General features: G+C 40.8%; 1 protein-coding gene across 9 annotated transcripts in view; it reads right to left on the reverse strand.

The window, feature by feature from the left end:
- The window catches only part of raraa (retinoic acid receptor, alpha a), a 181,907-nt gene that overhangs the window by 37,353 nt on the left and 122,374 nt on the right, over window positions 1-22,180 (reverse strand). For 2 of the 9 annotated variants that reach the window (XM_028475402.1, XM_028475410.1), the window contains exon 1: window positions 21,712-21,932. The exons of 6 other annotated variants lie outside the window; for them this stretch is intronic. In XM_028475402.1, coding sequence (XP_028331203.1) covers window positions 21,712-21,889 — 178 coding nt within the window. In that variant the 5' untranslated portion in view covers window positions 21,890-21,932. Of the gene's footprint in view, window positions 1-21,711; window positions 21,933-22,180 lie in introns of those variants that run through there. One more of the 9 variants, XM_028475401.1, reaches the window with a different exon arrangement.

Below are 22,180 nucleotides of genomic sequence, written 5' to 3' on the forward strand. Positions count from 1 at the left end.
TTAATCGTAGCAACCAAAATTGCGATTAAAATTCGATTAATTGTGCAGCCCTAGTTGAAAGCAGAGAACACGTTGAGAAATACGGAATGCACAGGACATCCAAAACATAAATACCCCACATAGATCCCTTTAAGTTCTGACAATGTTGATGGGTTCATTTGAACGGGGGAAAAAGCAGACCGAGAAGCATTTAAAGACAGATCATTTAGTGTCGAGAACCACAAGATCCCAACTCAACACAGCGGTGCCACTGCGAGTAGCATGCAGTAACTCTACCCAGCAGCTGTTGATGCCTGTTGACTGACAGAGGGACTATGCGAGTTGGCACATGCTCCAGGACGACCGGAGATATTGGGCATGAGCTGATGATGTGGAACACGGTGGTGGGTACGGCGGTGGCAAAAAGGCCGCCTGTGTTAGTCAGAACATGCCAGGATGTTCACAGGCACAGCTTACAACATGTGTGACGCTCCAGTGTGGTTTAGGCATTTTAAGCATGAATGATATTTGAAGCATGTGTGTGATGAAGCGGAATACAATGATACAAACAAATATGTTTTCTGCTCCAACCCTCATTCAGCAATATCTTCATTAAAAGAAAAAAGTTGGACAAAATGTCGCGCAACAACATATCACAATATGTATCGTCAAGGGTACGTTTTTACAAAAAAATAAATCCACACAATCTACTACTCACCAAATTTTTATGGTTTGTTTTCATTTTTTATATTCCTAATGAGTTGAAAAAGTCATAACCAGAGTAAGTATGTATCATCCATTCATGACTTCATTTCTGACTTGCTTATTTCCATTTCAAATATATCTATCAATATTTAAAAATACAACCATATACTACGTGCTCTACATATGAATTTAAGCTCAAATATGTTATAATTACACATGTATTAACAACTTATAGTTAATCACTACATATCGTAAACTAGTAGGCTACTCTTTGGCACAAATCATTCTATAGAAGTAATAAGGCCTTGGTAAGGCTGTAATTTTTGAAACAAAAGCGCGAATACATTCACAATATGAATGTACAAATAACAGGGTAAAGAAGTCATACATGTATTTATTGACTATTTGCGAGAAAGATTCTGATTCTGCTCTTTTTTAACGTGATACAAACACGATTATTGCCTTAAAACATATAAGAAATAAGATATTAATTTGCGATTCCTGAACGCGTGACGTTCAATGAACAATTGATTGAAAATAAACAAGATACTGTGACGTACAAAGTCATGTGCATACATGAAATTTCACATGACACTGGAGATGGCCGTTACTACTACATCAACCTGTTGTGGTAAAGCAAGTTTCAAATGAAAATGCAAGATAGTCCATGTGATAGCTTTGTGTGCCTTTTAGAAAGGCTTTCAAGCTTTCCAGCAAATACTCCAAATAATGAATTTGTTTGCCTACAGTCGATTGGACACTTTTTATTCACAAGCTGGTCACACGCATTCAGCAGATGCATTCCATCAGCTGAGTATCAGGCCTGACCTACATTGTGACAAGAGCGTGGTGGGCAGGAAGAGCTGGGCTGTGAGAGGAACAGGGGAGGAAATTGGAGCATCTGTGAAAAAAAAAAAGGATGAAACCAGTGACAGGAATGTGACACGCAAGGCAAACATTTCATAAGCATGCGGACAGGTTCGCCTCTTGACGCTGTTCACAATAAAGAAAAAGGCGGCAGTAACCTTAGAGTAACCTCCCTCTGTCAACTCACAATATCCATAAATACACACGCTCGGGTAGAGGCGGGCGAAATATGACACATTAAATCACATCATAACCTTTCCGTGAATATCCGTTAATTTCAAAGCTAAAAAAAACTGCAAATCTTAGCGCAAAGTGTCTCCAATTTGTAATTTCAGAATGCAGCATGTGTGGATGACTGTGTGCAGACTTGTTGGTATGATATTCCCCTGGTGATGACCAACTGCAATCATGCATACGCCAACAGAGAGGTTGCCAAAGCGTTTCTGAACTCGGGTAACCTCATTCAGGGACTCGCTGTGTGGTCCTGCAAAACGCATTTACTCATCTGGTTGACACTCTTTTCCATGGCCACTTACACCGAACCCAAAAAAGCGAAATAGGCTTCAATTCCCTCTATTTCCATAAAACCCAAGGTCAATGACATTACAAGAGACCAGTAACTGGAGGCTGGAAAGTGCGAGGCCTCCACATATTCCTTTGAGCTCAGAATATTTGGTGGAAGGGGGAAAAAAGCTAGGAAAAGATTAAAAATTGGACTGATGAGAAGTCTTAAGAATTTAATAATGGAAGAAGTTGGAGCCACAATAGTTTAATCATGAAAAGATCAGGATCCGATTCCTTCCCTCAGCCTTGGAAGACAATCACAGGTTAAGAAAGGCTGAAAAAAAGGCATTTCATACAGTTGGTGCGCTGCAGGCTGAAATCACTCCCATACACATTAACCAGACCCCATTCATCTGCAATGGGCTGAGTGCCACACACAGTGCTCTCAGTATTTAAAGGCCGAAAGACCTTCATGAATGTATATGCTCGAGTGTTTGCTCTTCACTCACTCTAACAGAGAGGTTATCTGCTCATTGACATCCGCTAATCCAAAGTGACTGGCAGCATTCAAACTGCTCCGTTCTTAAGCGCATATTTGACAGTGGAGGGAGCAGGTCATAAATATGGAGAGGTCAAAGGGTTATTTGCATTAGAGCTGCTGATGTGGACTTGGAGAGGCCAGGAGGAGGCGGGAAGAAGAAGAAATAAAGGGGGGAACAAGGGATCAAGAGAGAAGGAAGAAAGAGAAGAAGCTCGGAAGGATCTGGGGAGAAAAGAGAGAATCACCAGGGACAGGCTTTGTCATGTTAAACCGTCTCTCTCTACCCATGTTCCCCGTTTCCCCTCCTCCCTCTCTGTGGCTAATACAATAGTCAATCAGAGGGGAATAGATTACCAGGGTTTGATCCTTTCAACTTCAGAGCAGCAGCGTGACAGTAGAAGTGGGGGCGAGGTCGCGAGTGCAGCATGTGCGTGACTCGGTGGATAAGATGCATGTGTTCAGTGATGCTAAATAATGTGCCTTCTCACCAGGCTGGTCCTCAAAAACTCTGCAAACCCTTTAAGTGTGTCACTTCAACTTCTCGTCAACGTGAGATAAAAGTTAATTGTTCAACTGGCTTGTAATGTAGCTCCGCCTTTAAACCTCAACAGGCTAATGCTCGTACTGTCCAGAAGAAACACGTCGGTAACTGTTCCAGTTTTGAAGTATCGACGTCAGGGTTTGAAGACTGGATATTGTTTTTATGTGGAAAGAGTGTAGACAAGAAGATGCACCAAGTGTGCCATTATCCTGTCACAGGTCTGTTAAAGAGCTCAGTGATGGCGGGAATCCAATGGGGTTACTAGGTCAGCACGGGGGTCAAAGCGGTCAAAACATGCCTTAGAGACAGCTGGTGTATTTAGAACAGTTAAAGCTTGGTGAATGCATAACGATGAAACACAAAGCTCACACTGCTAGAGCCCATTGCTCCATGAAAAAGCCCTTATTTACACTGGGCTCAATTGTTAATGGAAAACAGTGATGTGTGAAAACACCACCCGAACCGTGGCAACAATCAGCCTCGCCCCTATTGGGACAGAGTCAAAACTCACTTCATAGTGTCAGAATAAGTAGTTATGATGACATCGGTATTGGCCGAACAACAGGTCGTTTGTTGTTTGTCTACAGCGGTATTCAGTTCACCCTTTCATAGAACTCACAACAGTCATCCTCTTCTTTTGTGTTTTACAACCAAATTAAGGCCAAGAAACACTTCTCGTTTTTCTGCGTTCTGTGAAAAATGTGGTCGTGGATCAGAAATGGCCAACTTTTATCCCAGTGGAAGCCACAAAAATGTGATCGTTTGATCAGCGAGCCACATTATCAGTGTTGTTAGCATTTAAAATAATGACCAATCTGAGCATTAATACAGTAAAAAATATAGAGTTTGGTCTTTGTTGACTTTTTGTTTGGTTTTGTTGTTGTTTTATGAGTTTTTGTATGTTTTAGGAGTCATTTTGTTTATTTCTTGAGTCATTATGTGCGTTTCTGTTGTCATTACTTTCGAAAACAAAAACAGTTTTCGGAAGTATGTTGGTCAGTTTGTTTGCGTGTGTGTTTGTCTGTTTGTGTACACGATAACTTGAAAAGTAATGAACAGATTTTGATGAACTTTTCAGCAAATGTTGATAATGGGACAAAGGAACAGCTGATAAAATGTTGGTGATGTTCTGGCTACCAAAAGAAAATATATAGACATATATATATATATGTATCCCACTCATTTTCCCATCCACACTGTGGAACTCCTGTTTAACATTGTTTTAGAACACTGATGATGCTATTAACAGTGATGTCATTAGTGTACGATCACACACACAAACAGACACACACACACACACAAAGAGACTAACATACTTCCGAAAACCGTTTTCGTTTTGGAGCGGTGTCTCCGTGGAGACGTACGGATCTGATCGGCCTTTTTCGAAAGACTAAACGAGCGCAAGTTTATTTATTTTGTTGTCATTTTGTTAGTTTTTGGAGTAATTTTCTGTAATTCTTTTATGTAATTTTCTGTAATTTTGTATTTTTGGTGTCATTTTTAATATGTGTTGTGTGTTTTTGTTGTCATTTAGTGTGTTTTAAAGTCATTTCTGTGTATTTTGGAAAGGGTTTTGCATATTTTTACTTTATGTACCTTTGTTGTCATTTTGTGCAATTCGCTGTTGTTCAATTACAAATTTGGAGGGGATTTGATTTGGGGGCCCAACAAAATCAGGTCAAGGGCCGCAAATTACCCATGACTGGAATAGATGGTACAGAGTTTCGGGACTTTTTGCCCTTCAGTCTAGATTAATATTTCAAAAACGTGAAAAGTTTAGATAGCCTTGCAAAAGCTATGCTGATTATACTAATATTTATTTGCGTCTCCATCCTGCATCTCCTTACATTTCCTCATTTGATGTGAAATTCCAAGGCAAACACAAAGCACTTATTTTTGAAATATGAAACAAATCAAACCTTGCAGATTCTCCAAAAAATAAACCCAATAAGTTGCATATTTGCTGCAGACTAAACTGAACAGAAGCTACAGCGGCAGGTTTAAATATCTCACGCACATTTTTGCATCGTCAGTCGCTGCCCTCCCACTCATAAGCTTCCTAATGATGAGTGATGACACACATTTGATTCAGATGTGTGGTGGTGGAGCATCAGGGGGCTCCTTAGGAGAAGATTTGGGCAAAGCAAAGGGTGAACGGGTGGGCGGGCAGAGGCAGACTCGTTTGTCTTTAGTGTCAGCGGCACTAATACAGAAATAAAACATAAGAGAAAAAAAACGTGCAGCTTGTCAATAGGGAGGGTAAATTCAGGCTGAGCTTGGGATGAATAGCTAATGAGAGTAAAGCCAATCATGAGCGGAGGGGAGGGCAGAGGGACTGTACAGTTACTATTGTAGAACATAAGGAAGGATATGTTTAGCTTCGTCAGCTTTGGATTGTGGTTGCCTCCCATTGCTCTATGTTTATGTATTGGCCAGTACAGGCGTGTGTTTGTGTGTGTGTCTTTGTAGACACTAATTTCCTGCAGGGATCTCTGACCCCTCACTGTAGCCTGGAGGGAGCCATTTGATCACATCACATAGACGCAAAACAAACCATTTCCTGTGATATCGCTGGTGCTTTCAGTGGAACAGTGTTGATGTTTTTCTTTAGTCCGGTCTGAAAGATATATATGTATAATATACCAAACGTAATGCAATTAAAATGTATTAGAGATATTGATTACATCACTGAGATGGAAAAATGTTTAGTCTGTTATTGAAGTATAGGGGCCTATATTTATCTACTGGCACCACTCTTAAAGGTTATTGAGTTGTTATGTGTTTGGTATTATTACATTTTCTTTGTTGCTCGGGTCCATTAACAAAGTCTTTACCATTTCTGTGGGCAAAACTTTTATGATTTCATTTAAAAGGTTAAGTCTTTTAAAATTTAAATGACAACAGCCCACAGCTAATACCTCCTTCGTGTACTAGAAGCTCACATTAAAAATGAGGCTCAACCTTTCTAACCGTGAGTGCGTTATTATGATATTTATAAACCCCCAACATCTACCACCAAACTACTCAGGGACCTGGGAGTCAGGGGCCAGAGCCAGCGCGCAGCCATCAAAGCTGCATCGGAGTCAGCAGAGAGAAGCAGCCAGTGGCTCTGGCTGAAGAGGAACGATACCTCTTGGGCCCCCAAATAGCGAGTTGGGGTATGTGGTTGGCTCAGGCTTGGCTCTGGGGGGCAGGGCGCCCATGCCATGTATGGGCCTGGGATGCAAGCTATGGGCTGATCACCCTGTGGCTGGCCAACTCTGGGGAGGGTGTATAGTGAATGGCCGAAACACCCTATGATCCGGAGGAACACTACTGATGATGCATCCTAGGCCCTTGCTTGTCCTGTGGGGGATGGGTGTTCTGTTCCCTGGGTCAAGCTTTTTTCATCAACTTTTGTACGTGCTCGCACAAAAAGGGTATTAACATCTTGTCCTGTGTTTTAGAATCAGTAGTGAAGACTTTGTCGACATCCGTTGTAAGCAACTCAAATTTAATGAAGCACCTTTTATTATAGAGTAATTCAGTTAATAACGCAGATACTTTTTTGATCAAGTAGTGAGTAACTATAACTCATTACTTTTTTAAAGTACGTTCCCAACACTGGTGACAAGTGTGAAGCTTAGGTATAATGGTGGTGGCTGTGAACAGAGGGGGGGAGTGGTTAAACCTAAAACAGGTATTTAGTTTAAACCGACTACTTGCACATTGCACATGGTTGTTGCGCTTTACTGCTACCTACCCGTCCTGTATTTTTTGTTTTACTTGGTTGTGTACGGGTATATTTAAAAAGTTCAATAAATGTTAAGAGTTCTATTGGTGTATTTAATTTAATTTCTATTATATACATTTATATCATACAAGTGTCTTTCATAATCAATGTGCTTAAAAAAAAAAAAGAAAGTATATTGGCTTTCAAAATCGGCATTAGATATCGGCCATCGGCCGAATTATCATAATTTTTTAAAATCGGTATCGGCCTTTGAAAATCCCATATCGGTCGACCTCTACAAAGTACTGTAGTAACCTGAACTAAACCAGTCAAACTGATGTTGAAGCTTCAACCACTCAGTCTCTCTGGAGTCCAGTTAACCCCAGTAAGCATCGGCCTTCCACTCTGTCGTGGCCTTCTGACCCTCTGGGTCTCATGATGACCCTTGAAGGCCACTGTGTTCTGTTTGTTGCGACCCAGTTCTTCTGCTATAAGCACACAGCGCTTTCAGTTAACTCTTCCCATTACACTAAGTAGAACCCATCAATTATTCAGACTTTTTCGATGCATTATTCACAGGAATAGGGGGCGACTGTCATGAATAGCGACACACACAGGTGAGGAGTGAGTACAATAATCTCAAGACAGAGTTGACCTAAAAGAACACGTCTGCCATAACTGGACATTTGAAGTCTAAAGTGAGTGATTTCTTTAAAGCGTTGTTACAAAAACCCAATCTGTGGTTGAAACTGATCTTGAAACTGGCACATGGAGGAGGGGAAGTGCAGAAAAAGAGCAGAAAATCAGAAATGCATAAAATTAGAAATAACAAAAGCCCTTTGGATTAGTTACATGTAATAGTTGCATGAAATAGTGAAACTGAACTGATAAGTGAAGCGGTGAAGGAAAATTGGGGCAGGGCATTAATAGGCAAAGGAAGTCCCGACCCCCTTCGTGCTTGCGTGCGTCCTGAGGGAACCACTGATGTTAATACAGTTATTAAGCCTCTCTGCTAAAGCCAGCTCCCCCTCCTTAACATCCAACCGTCAGCATCAAGGGGTTTTCTCTGCCTGCCAGGCAACAGGCAAACTTGCCTCTTCCACAGTGAGATCAAACACTCTGAAGTAGGCCAACTCAGGGGAAGCCAGGGATGGAGTTTCCTGCTGAGCATGAAGGACAGGTGGGGTTGGCTATGTCAAGCCCAAGGAGAATCCCTGCAGGCTTTAGGAATGAGGTATGTGGGGGATTGACTTTAACCTCACAGTGGCTCCTCCTTCATTTCTTCTCCTTTGATAGTCAGCTGACCACAATTCCCATGAACCTCTTCCTGGTGTTGGGGATTACCGCCATGAAAGGCTCTAGAAAGCAAATGTGAGAAGGCAGATTTTCTGTCTTGCTAGCTCTGGGATCTATGCAGCTTTGGAAGTTGATTAGAGGTGAACGCTCTGGGGAGAGAACGGCACTGTGAGATGGGCTTTTATGTGGAACCAGGAAAAAGCTCTTCTGAAGTGAAGGCTGGTCAGTGCTGCAGCAGCGAGACATGAGTGTAGGTAGGTGTGTGTCTAATCGCTGCCTTGCATTCAATCCATAATTCACAATGAGGAGAGAGGGCATGGGGGCTGGGAGGGGGGCAAGCTTGCCTGTCGCAGGAAGGAGCAAATCAAGGCACCCATGCAGATTGCACGCAAAGTGAAACCGTTTTTTTTTTTTTTCCCACTTTAAAAGCTGTAATGAAACGACACATCCAAGCTAGTCGTTTCAAAATCTGTTAACCAAATACTTTGGTCCACACTTCATACTAAATAAAAGACTAAGGAGTGACTAAGGAGGCGGGGCATGATACAGAAAGCTGCCTGTGTTAAATAGGACAGGGATATAGGTCAGTCAGTACCAGACTCAATTTACCAACATTGGCCTGTTGGCAGCCACTGGGTGCAGGGCCATGTCCCCATCAGTCGCACTGGAACACTAATAATATCAGTCACTGAGCCCAAGCCTCGTCTCTCCCTATTGCTTTCCTAACTCTTCTCACCCATTGAAGCCTTTGGTAGAAAAATGAGGAAAAAAGCAAAAGCCCACAAACCAAACGTGTCATTAAACCCTTGGAAAAGCTTTAATAAGATAATCATTGAAAAACTCCAGCATTCTTTGAACAATCCACACCCCGCACCCAGTCCCCGTGCCCAAGATTTATCTTCTTTAACTTTCTGCTGAGAAATGCAGACACAATAATCCCACTCTATTGTGGCACTGCCACAGTGAACGCAGCATCAGGCTAAAGGCTTCAGTTTCTACAGCAAAACTGGGAGTCAGCAAAGTTTCTGTTCATCACGGAAAAATGTTTGTCAGCAGAAATGATCAATACACTTTTGTTCCTAAAACTGATACCAAATAGATACCACCTGAGCCACGGTCGGTGGTAGTGGGTCGGTTAAGCATGCACGTGAAGTTTATTTAAAGTCCAACTACAAAAACAGCTGCATGAAGAAGTTCTTGGTGCCCTAACACAGTGGTTCTCAAACTTTATGGGCCCAAGTACCCCCCTTTTCCTCATTTCTAAATCCAAGTATCCCCTTTGTCCATCTACAAAACAACTATAGCGCATATTGATGGAATGAATGAATGATAACACACATTTTAAAGAATGCAACGCTGTAAATAAGTGGAATAAAACAGTATTTAGTGCCTCCTGAAGGGATTTATTTCTACAGTTTTAATCATTTCCTGTCATCGTATTTTCAGTTCATGTTCTAATCAAAATCATTTCCATCATCATTAATATGATTATCATTTTCAACTAAAAAATAAACATTAAAAAACATTACAAAACCCCATCTTTTTAAAGGTTTAATGGAACAGCTACCTTTCATGGACGCAATTATAAGAAATTATGGGTGTGAGGATACACTCAACCAACGTTTCGACTCAAAGTTTGGGATGTAATAATGCACTTAAGTCATTTTAATATGAATACATAGGAGATTATATTTTTTTGGGGGGGAAAACAGATTATTCAAAATGCAGATTCTTATTATTTGATTAAATTCTCAAAACAATTTCTGACTAATATAATTTGTTCTTGTTTGACCTCATAAACCAAATTATACTGCACATTTCTTCACAGCACTGCCTAATGTTTAAGCACAGTATCAAATCACATATTGTGCTGTAACAATTTTAACCTCCCCGGGATTTGCACTGATTTAGGATAAATCCTTACATCCCGATAGGAATAAGTGTGAAAACCCAGTTTTTTTGGTATATGGGTTTGATTTTAGTTCCACAAGTTCATTTTGTCTGTTTTTTTTTTTTTAAATATATGGTAAGGTTTTGTTTATTCAGACAAGGTAAATAAACTTTAACGTAGGTTTGGTTTTAGGTTTACGGACTTTATCAGCCAGCACAAGTTTTTAAACTCATTTTCTTGTATTTTTTGGCCGACTATAAAAATACATCATTGAAGTTACTGTTGAAAAACTCTAACAGACTAACAGAATGTGCCCTTTCCATCCCAACCTCCCAACCCAAACATGAAGGAACATTTAGCCTGGATGAAATTAATAAATGCGTCTCAGAAAAAAAAAAATAGACCAAAACCAAGAGAAACCATCATCTATTATTCTTTAACAAATCTAAACAACGCAGTCAGTTTCTTACCAATGGCCACAGTTAAATGATGTTTTTTCATTCGGAATTATTTATTCTGGTTTATGCTTTATCACCACACTGAAGCAGTCCCAAAGCGCTTTACATATCAGCTCATTCACCCAATCACACTCACATTCACACACCAATGGGACAGGACTGCCATGCAAGGCGCTAGTCGACCATTGGGAGCAACTTAGGGTTCAGTGTCTTGCCCCAGGACACTTCGACACATAGTCAGGTACTGGGATCAAACCCCCAACCTCTCGATAAGAAGACGACCCTCTACCACTTGAGCCACGGTCGCCCGTGCTCTTATTATATAGTCTAGGCTGGAGTCCGGGCCGCCGCCATCTTGGATTCGCCGCAAGTCGCGAATGCGCAAAACGATACAAATTAATTTAAAGCGGAATTAAGCTCGTGAAGTGTTTACAAGAAAGAGGAATTATCTCATTCGGAATTAAAAATGGAATAAACCAGCCACCTAATTCGGAATTAACTTTAATTCGGAATTAAATTAGCATAAGGAATTATGTGTTTACAAAGTCAGGTTAAAGAGGAATGAACTTTTATTCCACTTTAAAGAAGAATTAAAGCTCCCATGTAAACGTGGCCAATGTATTTGTTGTGCTCTCAGCTGAACAATAGCCCAGATAAGACACATGAGGCGACACAAAGGGTGAGATGTTGATACGCCTTTTAGAAATAAAGGCTGCGTTTGATCAACGTCTGCCCTCCTTAGCAAACAGTGAGTCAGTTCTAACAGGATTCACTTCTTCTTCTTCTTCTTCTTCTTCTTCTTCTTCTTCTTCTTCTCCTCACATGTTCTGAGCTGCCCTGCTACAGGCAACCTCTCCGTTTGCACCACTCACAAACAAGATCCCAAGCAGGGTTACATTGGAACAAGCGACCTGTAACCTGAGCCTGTCTACAGTCCCCTGTCCAACATGCCATCAGATCTATCACCATCCAGCACGACTGACTTCCTTCCCACCTCCACCGCACTGCTGGCAGTCTATTTCATCCTGGTCCCAGGTGGGCCTTTAAGAGTCAAATGTCAGAGGCTGGGCTGCAGCCAGACACGTAATGAATATGAAATGATTCGGAGGGGCTGTGGGAAAGAGAGAAAACTGGTGTCCAGACAGTGTGAGCTGCCCTTTCTTCTCACCTTACTGGGGCCCTCTTGAGTCAGAGATGGACCAGAATGACGTGAACGTAGACAATACACAATATGGATCACTAGGTTTACAACCCAACCTCCATAAATCAACAACTACAGAAGGGTTTAGTCATCCTCCAGACTTCCCTTGTAGGTTCCCGAGGGGCCTGTTAAAGACCCCAACACCAGGTAACAGGGAAGCAAAGAATTATTATTACATATTGTGGTCCTTCTTTTCTACAACTCCCTTTAGCTAGAAAAAAATATCGGTATATCAATTTAGCTTTTATTTGTTCGATATTATTACAAATAATTTCTTAACGAAAGCGACTTCATATTAAAATTCAGAATATATATTTGTGACACAATCAATAGACCCCTTAAGGGCCCACGTCACGAGTAGGGGTGGAAACCTCTGGATATCTCACGATACGCGATACAAAACTCACGATAACGATTATCTCACGATATGACGATACTGAGATTATCGATATATTGGTCAGAAATCAATCTACGATAACCTATGACATAAGAAAAACAAAGGTTAAGTGAAAAAATGAAATTTGTATTTTATATCTCTGAAAGACAATAAATTGAAAAAGTGTCCTATGAACAGTGACACTATTTTAGTGCAACATTTCTGTAAATAAGTGTCAACATGTCAATGTAAACGAATAAGTATCTACTGTATATAGTGCTTTCTGTAAACAAAAAATAGGGTCTTTCTCACCAGTGACACCATTATAGTGCAGTATTCCAGTAAACAACATATTGGTTCATTCAACAAACAGTGACAACATTTCTGGGAAGACCTACCTGCACATTTTAGTGAAAAAGCAGAAAAGGTTTTGAGAGGAAAAAAAAAAAATATATATATATATATATATATATATATATATAATTATATATATGGCTGAATGCAAAAACAGAAACAGGAAACGCCGCTGACTAAAGACTGTAGAGGCTAGTAATGTGACAGCTTTGTTGCGTGTTTGGTTGCCAGAATAGGAGGAATAACATTAGTGGACGTCAAATTAAAGTTTTATAGGATTCCAGCAGACACTCGTGCTCAGAAAACAACGAAGACAATTGTGGTTTTGCCTTCAGGCCAAGCCCCGCCCAACAAAATACGTCACAATGTTTACAAACAATGAAAGGGTCTATAAACTGTAGTAAAGCTTGTTCAGTAATGCAACTAAGCCACGTTCAGACAGCAGGTCTTGTTCATATTACCAGAGGTGAAAGTAACAAATTAAAAGTACTCACGCTACTCTAATTGAGTTGCTTTTATGGGTAATTGTACTTTTTTTTTTTTAGTATGTTTCTAAATAAGTCATTTTACTTGTACGTAAATACGTTTTAAAATAAAGTAATTCGTTACATTTCTACACCCAAACGTTACTGAGTAAATTCTTACTTTTTTCTTTTATCTGAAAAAAAAAAAATTGTACATTTCCACAAAGAAAATCTGTGCAAAATTTGGTCTCTTCCTTTTTCAGCTTATACATGAGATGTTTACTGTATGCAAGGGAACCGTGGCAACGATTTATTACCAAAAATAAACGTGGAGGTGAAAGTAACTGGTAACTTTAATTTGGTTCTATTACATTGAGCTACTTTTTACTTGTACTTGAGTATTTTATGTATTACTTACTTGTACTTGTATTTGAGTACAATTTCAATCAAATAACAGTACTTCTACTTGAGTCGGATATATCAGTACTCTTTACACCTTTGCATATTACACTTTAAATGTAACTGCCATCAGTTTAAAGCAGTGCTTCTCAATTATTTTCTGTCGCGACAGGCTTGCTCGTGGGGGATGCACCAGCCTCCAAGGGTACTGGTTTGCTGTCACCCCGTCCGACATGCCCCCCAGGTACCCAGCAGGATGGCGGATTGAATGTCTCCGGAACGCGTGCTTCTCGAGGGCAAAGAGAATATACATTGTGTGTCGTGGACTAAACATTTTGGGAACCGCTGCTCAATGGTTACACTTTACTATAGTACGGCAAAAAAAGCAGGGTCACACACGCCCCCCCCCCTGACATCGCACAGTGCCCCCTACCCCACTATTTGAGAAGGGCTGGTTTAAAGTATAAACTAAATGCAACCTTGAAGTGACTTGTAAGCGTAAAAGAGGTCCTGAGGTAACACGTGTTTACGGAACAGATCGGATACAGGTTGCATATGGGCATTTGCATGCACTCAATAAACAATCTGAACAAAAATAACGTTTAATTTGATTGCTTTATGGTTGTTTACAGTCTGAAAAACAAGCATTACGTCCCCACTCGTCCCACATGGCCTGAGAAGGCAGCAACACAGTTATTTTTTGCCCAGGAAGAACCGCCAGGCCATTGTATTTTTAGCACACTAACCTCTACCCTAATTTCTTGGCTGTTGCGCTCTGAACATAAGAGAGCATTCCACTGCAGCAATGCGTGTGTGCCCACTGCTTAAAGTGTACACAGTTGTCCGTGTGATGCTAACACAGACCCCCATAGGGATGGTGTGCGCTGGTGCAAACATCGGTCTCTGACCTATAGCTACTGGTCTGCATGGAACGAGGTTGGCAAAGTGCAAAGAATGAGGCAAGGGCAAGCAGTGGTCGTCGGCTGCTGATGAAACCAGGTGACACCACGCGTAATCACTCTATACATAACGGATGATGAGGAGGAAAAAAAAAAAGGGTGGGTTTTTGCAGGGCAGGAAATCTTGTGAAATATAGTGAAAAATTAGGGCAGGCCAGCATTAAAGATTAATGGTGACACTGAGTGTCCAGCACAGGCTTGCCACGTGGAGAACACCACTGTAGATATGAAAAACACAATGAGAGAGAGGGAGAGAAAGGAGAAATGGCCTCTCAGATGGGTGATGAATGTCCCCAGAAGAATTTATGTGTTTTCCATTATAAGAAAGTGAGGATTAAACATTAAGATGGGGCGAAGTGATAAGAAAGAAAGAGAGAGTGTATGTGTGTGTCCTTTCTCCATGTGGTGGTGAGTTAGCCATGCACAGCCTATTGCAAACAAGCCATCTGCAGAGATAAGTAAAGAAGTGATTACAACAGGCCTGGCTCCATTTCTGACAGTTGACGCTTGACTGCTCCTGTAGAACCGAATTGATTTAAATGAAGAAGCTATGAATATTTTAGAGAAGCGCATCCCCTTAACCTGGAGTGTTTGGATCTCCCTCCTACGGCTGTGTGTGTGTGTGTGTGTGTGTGTAAGCAGGACAAACACGGTGGAGAATGGAATAATAGATGGTGAGATTACAGAACCATTGTCACCAGTTCTGCCTTTTTGAAAAGCCTGAATCAATGACCCCGTCTGAATCTTCCCTCGCTGTCTGGCTTTGTTCATCAAAGTCAGCTTTGCACTGCACATCAACCCCTTGTTCTGGGATTTCAACTTCAAGCTAGAACTGTGTACAGTATACCGAACGATGCCTCAAGCGGATTCGCTCTGCAAACAAAGCGGGGGCCAATCAGAAAGGGTTGAAGCGCGGCCTCATGTGGGCACGGGATATAGAAACAAGCGCGTCGATATAAATAACGCTAACCTTTTGATAGCCTTAATATGGAACAACTGCACAATTCATCACGCAAAGGAAAACATCAAAGCGACCAGTCAGCTCCGTCACACCCAGTCCCTCCATTTTACCAATGGTCACGATCACCCTGTGCCTCGCTTGATTCCAGTCACCTTGCAGCGAGGTGAACATTATGCTTCGAGGGCATGTGTTATGCATTCACTAAACAATGAATTTCATTTCATAAAAGCTTTGAAGGCTGGTGACTGGGTGCTGTTTTGGGAGCGAGTGTTGGCAGGTTGTGAAATGCTGCCCCGCGGCCTTTCCCAGGCTCGCGGCAGCAGCGGCGTTGAACTCCAGTCACCTCTTTGCCATTGCAAACATACCACCGTGACAAAATGTGTTATTGATGTGCACCTGAAGGTGAAAGCAGGCGTGTTTCTGTGGACACACCGATCTCTCTGTCTCCTTCATTCACAGACACAAACGCACAGCACGGCGTTCCAGGCGTTGCCTGACACTAAATCACCACCACTACAGTGTGACAGGGGTCAGGCAGACGTGGCAGAACGAGGGGGCCGCTGGGAAGCTTTCCTCTATCTGGAGGAACAGAAGTCCCTGCCTCAGTGCCGTCCCACTTGTTCCATCAAGCAAAGACCACAACAAAAAGCCTGCTTTCTCATCTCACTGCACAGGAAGAAAATATGGAGCCTGAGAATAACAAGAGACGTTCTGACGTCTGGAATCGGCACAAATGCTTCAATCAAGTTTAGACAAAGCTGCACATAGCATTCCCAATTGATCATCAGTGATACCTAGCAACTATGTTATCTGCTGCTCAATAGATTGTTTATTATTCACTACAGGTTTATAACAGCCACTATTCTAGAAACAAAATCAGCCTACATTTGACACTAAAATCAATGTTTATGTGTTCTCAGTTATTCATGGTTGTCCAAAAAATAAGCTAAAATATGTGCATTAACATTTGAAAAAGACAAATAAGGGCTTATTGATCAATAGATTCGGCGATGTATCGCAATATTACGTCGCGCGATTCTCGGATAGATTCTAAATACATTCATATAGATTTTTTTTTTCTATTTTTATTTAACCATGAAAGTCTTTTCCACTGAAGGAGACATTATAACTGCACAAAGAAGTGCGCTGAAACCTGGGCATGTTGACCAGCTTGTGTTTTTTTTTTTTAATAAAATCTAAAAAGAAATTACGAACTTTCTGCATTTATTTGTTGTTCTAGGCGTATACCTCAGTTAAGTTGCACTAAAGTCAAAGTTGGTTTAAAAGCCGCAGGCAGATTGTATGTTATGTTTATTTTAATTTTAAGACAACGTTTTCAGTGTAAAATATGCCAATAAAATATATTTCATACATAATGTTCTTATGAAGGTGTACACATTTACAGATAAGTTGTTTCTTAAGTCATATTTAAAAAAAAAAAAAAAAAAAAAACCTACTCATACTTTAATATCGGGATATATAGTATATCATGACCTATGAATCGGCATACGAATCGTATCGCCAGATGCCAGACAATACACACCCCTATTGATCAACTATAAGTGCTGTATACACAACTTCCTGTGTGATGAATCAAGAAGCAAAGGGGCGGAAAATTTCTGGCTAATTTCAACGGGAATTTAGGATGAGGAATTTTGGGAATATTCAAAAATGTAAACTTTTCCCAAACTATATTTAACTTCCCTGTAAAGGTCAAACCTTTAACATTGAAAATTTCCAATCAATTCCCATGGAAATGTTATAATTGTATTATTTTGGATAAATGGTAATATTTATGTTTGGATATGCTACAGTCATTTCAATTTATTGCCAATTCCAAGTTATTACTATTAAACTTTATATTTTTGAATATTCCCCAAATTCCCAACCTTAAGTTCCTGTGGAAATTTACTGAAAAGTTTTCGCCCCTTTACAACCTTTTCGATAAATAAATAACATTTGAAAAATATGTTTGATAGGTGAACAGGCAAAAGAAAAATATATACTGTAACCTTTTACAATAAGAGCCGTGGATAAAATAGCTCACATTCATTAGGACTAAAAAGACATTGGTTTGCCACTTGCTAACTCATACCTCTTCTCTTACACAGGAAGTTGTGGCCATAATCAAATTTAAAGTCTTGCATATAAAAAAGGGGGGAAAGCTGCAAAGAAAAAACATAGATTTGGCTTTCTCTTGAATAGCTCAAACTATTTTTTTACTTCTTCTTTACTTTTTTGAGCCTCCCCCGTCAAAATGACAGAAAATGGATCTTTCTCTTACAGTCCATTGCACCCAGAAACAATAAAACACCATCTGTTTCTTTACTGGGCCTCATCTCCTGTTAAGCAAAAGGACGTCCACACTTAAATACCACATGAGTCAGATTAAGCAGCCGTCATTTGCTCCTTAGACACACACCTTTCATGTGGGCCGCCTGCAGTTCCTCACTCTCAGAGCTAAACAAGCTAAAGCTCGCCGCTGCACTCGTCTACTGTCAGTGGCCACTTTCTTCATCCGCCGCCGAGTGGCCGAGGAGAACGGTGTGGAACTGCTGAGCATTTGAGCTCACTGTGCAATCCTGTGTCACGTGAAAAAGGTCACGCACATTCTTTTCATGTGCATGCACAGAATGGCTGCATGCACTCTGACAGGCACTGAGTGGAGAAATCAAGCACATTACAACTACTGCACGGGTGCACAGTTTTCAATACAAACATGATTGTTGATCAGAAGAAAAACCAAAGTCCAAAAAACTAGGGGTGCACCGATTGCAATTTCTTTAAAAGCCTGAACGGCTTTTTCCTAAACTGACATCATACTTCTTGATTGTTCCAAGCTTATTTTATTGTAAAGAATTCAACAAAACCTGCGAAACAATACAAACGTGTTGTTTTAACTGAGCTAGTGGGCGGGTCTGTCAGTCAACTCACAGCAGAACGGGACAGTAAGTGACTTCATGACCGACGTTAAGACCTTTGCGGAGGTAAAAAAAGATCGGCGGAAAAGATTGGTTTCATATGCAAGGATCGGCCGATCCCCCAAAATCAGGGAAATCGACACCGATCGATCGGTGCATCCTTACCAAGAACCTTGTTCAAACCGCCTTTGACTAGGAGTGTGACGATATCTCGATACGGCGATATTTTTTCACACATTGATTGTTTTTTTTTTTTTCAAAACCTTTCCTTCTTTTTCACTATAATGTGCAGGTAGGTTTTCACAGAAATGTTGTCACTGTTTGTTGAAGGAGCCAATATATTGTCTCTTTTTTTCTTGTTACGTCATAGATTATCGTAGATTCATTTCTGACCAATATATCGATAATCGCAGTATCGCCATATCGTGAGATAATCGTTATTGTGAGCCTTGTATCGTGTATCGTATCGTGAGGTACCCAGAGGTTCCCACCCCTGCCTTTGACAGGACTGGTTTTGGATAGGGATGTCCCGATACAACTTTTTCACTTTTGATATGATACCGATATTGCAGCCTTGCGTATCAGCCGATACCTAAATTGATCCGATACAATATCAGGACTAATCATAGATACTTTTATTATTCATTTTGTAGTGTGGAATGTTAGAAAAGACTTGATTAAGTGATGTTAGTCAAACAGAGAACAATAGTCAATAACAGTAGGTTATTTTGTTGGAGTGTGAACCACCTATGGACAAAAGTGCTGGAGCGGCAAATTTTATCGGAGAGCTTATATCGATGATTTTAGATGCAGTCCGATAAAATCTGATATTCGTTTTCTGGCTGATATCGGACCGATATCCGATATCAATATCGGATCAGGACACCTCTAAATTTGGACACGTGGCTGCTGATAGATGGAGGATAAAAACGCTGAAAAAGGATTCAGTGGAGTCAGTTTAAAAGTGGAATAACACTAAAATAAGGCAGAATAGGCTCTAGATTTATGCATGGTCGCCTAACGAGTCAATGGCAATTTTAGATCTGACTTTCATCGACCAGGATGTCACCGAGTGCACTTTTAGAGCCAGAGAGTCCTTTAGCAAAGCCTGTAATGAACAGTTGGATCCAATGTGGAATGGTTGAAAAAACAGAGAACCAAGAAAAGAAAAGCACAGAGGGGGTAAAAAAAAAAAAAAAAAATTGCAGACCAGCAATTTGTTTCTAAAGCCACGTGCAGAGGAACATACCAGAAGTCTGAGAGCGAGGAGTTTAAAAAAGAAACAGACTGATAAGGAGCCAACAAGTCTTTTGGGATTTGGTTGGTTTCTCTCTTTTTATTTTATATATATATATATATTTTTTTTTTTTCACATTTCTGCTCAAAGACTAAATTCAAAAACAGAAAGCATGCTGTTTTGTGTTATTGCGATCCCATCACGCTCCGAGCCAAATGATGACACTAACGATGCTGTGCGTGTCTGCTCCACACCCCCCACTGTCAATGCTCCCAGTCTGTGCACTCACTTTTTTTTTTTTTTTATTACATCCAAGCAGTAAAGTGACAAACAGCCATGCTACCCTCCACTCACACACACGCACACACACACACACACATGCACGCACACGCGCACACACTCCCCCTGCCATTCCTCCATTGAGCAAAACAATGTGGAGTTGAATGAGGGATCAGAGGTCTCTTCCTGGGCCAAACCCCCACAGACCTCAGACGAGCTCACATGGTTTTAATCAATGCTGTCACCAGAGCTGTTTACTGGGCCAATTCAATAAATGTTATCAACCTCACTGGATGTCTACTTAGAAAAAAATAATAGACCCAATCTGTCCCTTTTGATGAGAGGAATCTGTAATCTCATCTAAATCAGAGGAAAAGCTATTCAGACACAACGGGGGTTTTTTTCTGTGCTTTCATTGTTGCTACTAAACATCTGCAAATCTTGTTTAAATTTCCTTTTTGATGCCATTTCTACAGTCTACAGACAAGGAGGAAATTGGTCCTTTAGAGCCAGTGGAGATTCCTGCTTTTGTGCGCTTCCGCTTGTGTTTTCCAGAGCGAAATAACAATGTAAGCGCCTTGAAAACATTCTGTAAAACTTGTGTGTGAGTCAAATTAAAATTCAAACGAGACAAATTTAGTAACGTGGGAAAACATCATTTAAATGAGCTTTTCTTTTCTGTTTTTTTTTTTAACAAACGTACTTAAATTCATATTGATTTAACTGAGGCAAGTACTTCAGCACGATTCGACGTACTGTATATCAATCGTTTTGATCGGACAATCAAACAGAGTAGAGCATGTGTGAGCAGACAGATGTGGAGTAAAAAGATGCTGCTGCTGCTGGGGATGGGAAAAGTGCTCGTTTTGATCAAAATGCAGCTAAATGTAGTCATCGGGACTATTTTCAGTTATAGTAGACTAAAACATTAAAAAAAAAAATAAAAAATAGAGATTTAATTACCATTTATCAACCTGATATGGGATGTTATTGATATTCTAGTTTTGTCTTTTAGTTGGGAAAACTATCACAACCATTGTATAAAGTTTTCCTTTAAATTTTTGGAAAAATCGATGATCGTCTTCTTAGTGTCACTTGTCGACGAAAACAATGTCAATTATTTTTAGTCAACAAAATTAACACTGGTGCCCTGCGGATCCTGCGATCCAGATTAGCCGGGGATAACAGTCAGCGATGGCATCAAAGTTGGACCAGATTAACCCTGGCACAGTATATAGAACCTTCCTTGTATTAAGTGCATATTTCAGGAACAGGATATGTGTGTACTGGTTGGATACGTGCAGACTTTACAACAGAGGTTAAAAGGTGGAATGAAGGCATGAAGGAATGGGTCATCATCGTGTCCGTTTACAACTACGAAGTGCAGCGATCAGATCATGCAACGGAGGTTGGATTATCTTTAATCTAATGATGATAACCAGGGTTACAGTTCTAGGAAGAGCTAAGGAGGAGAGATTTCAACTCCACAGCAGGCAGAGTGGCATGGAGCAGCGCAGACATAGACAACTGGTGGCCCGGGGGCCACATGCGGCCCTAGGTCTAATTGTATGCGGCCCCCAAAACAAAATTGGAATTTGTGAAGTTGGAAGTTGTACAAAGGACATACGGAAAACTCCAGAAACACAGAAAGCGATAGCAAAATGTCAAGAAAAGTACAAAAAGTAACAACAAAAGCACAAAATGATCTAAAAAAAAAAACCACAGAAAACAAATGAATACAAAAAAAACAACATATACAAAAGGACTTCAAAGACAAACGAAATTACACAAAATAACACACAGTCACTTGAAAAACACTCAAAAAGACAACAAAAATGCAACATATTGATGAGAAACTCTACCAAATGAATATCAAAACACACAAAATGTGTGTTTTGAAGCTTGTATTCATGCTCAGACTGGTCATTCTTCTAAATACTGACATGAATGTTGATAATGTGGCCCTTGGATCAGACAATCACATGTCTGTGGCCCCTGCTGTGGCCCATCTCTGGAGTAGTGGAATGAGGTGGTTAAAATATCAAATATAAAGGGGGGACACCTACAGTGATTGGAGCCGTTCCAGTGCTGGTTTCTGATGGAAGTGCTGTAGGGATGGGGGGCACCTGGCACCAGTCCTTTCTCTGGGATCAAGCATCCTCTGCTCTGGTTGTAGTAATCCATCATTAAAAACGGGTTCGGGCTGGGATTCAGTCCCACAACGTCCACACTTTCGTACATCATACGCAGCAGGGCGACGGCAGGGGTGCTATTCCCCCCCCCCCAAAAAAAAAAAAAAATAAAATAAAATAAAAAATGAAGCACACTGTCGCGCAGACAGAATCGCACCAGCAGCCTCGGAGGTTTAGCTCGCCGCTGGCAAGAGGTAGAAACTGAAAGGGGGCCCAATGTGGGGGCAAAGCGGCATTAAAATCAGGAGGAAAGTGGTAAATCCAAACACAGCGGGGGCACTGAAGTGTTTGGCATCGTCTCGCTAATCGGACGGTGAGTCTGCGGCAGAAAAAGCCTAATCGG

The sequence above is a fragment of the Gouania willdenowi genome, chromosome 19 (assembly GCF_900634775.1).
Source record: "Gouania willdenowi chromosome 19, fGouWil2.1, whole genome shotgun sequence".
Taxonomy (NCBI): Eukaryota; Metazoa; Chordata; class Actinopteri; order Blenniiformes; family Gobiesocidae; genus Gouania; species Gouania willdenowi.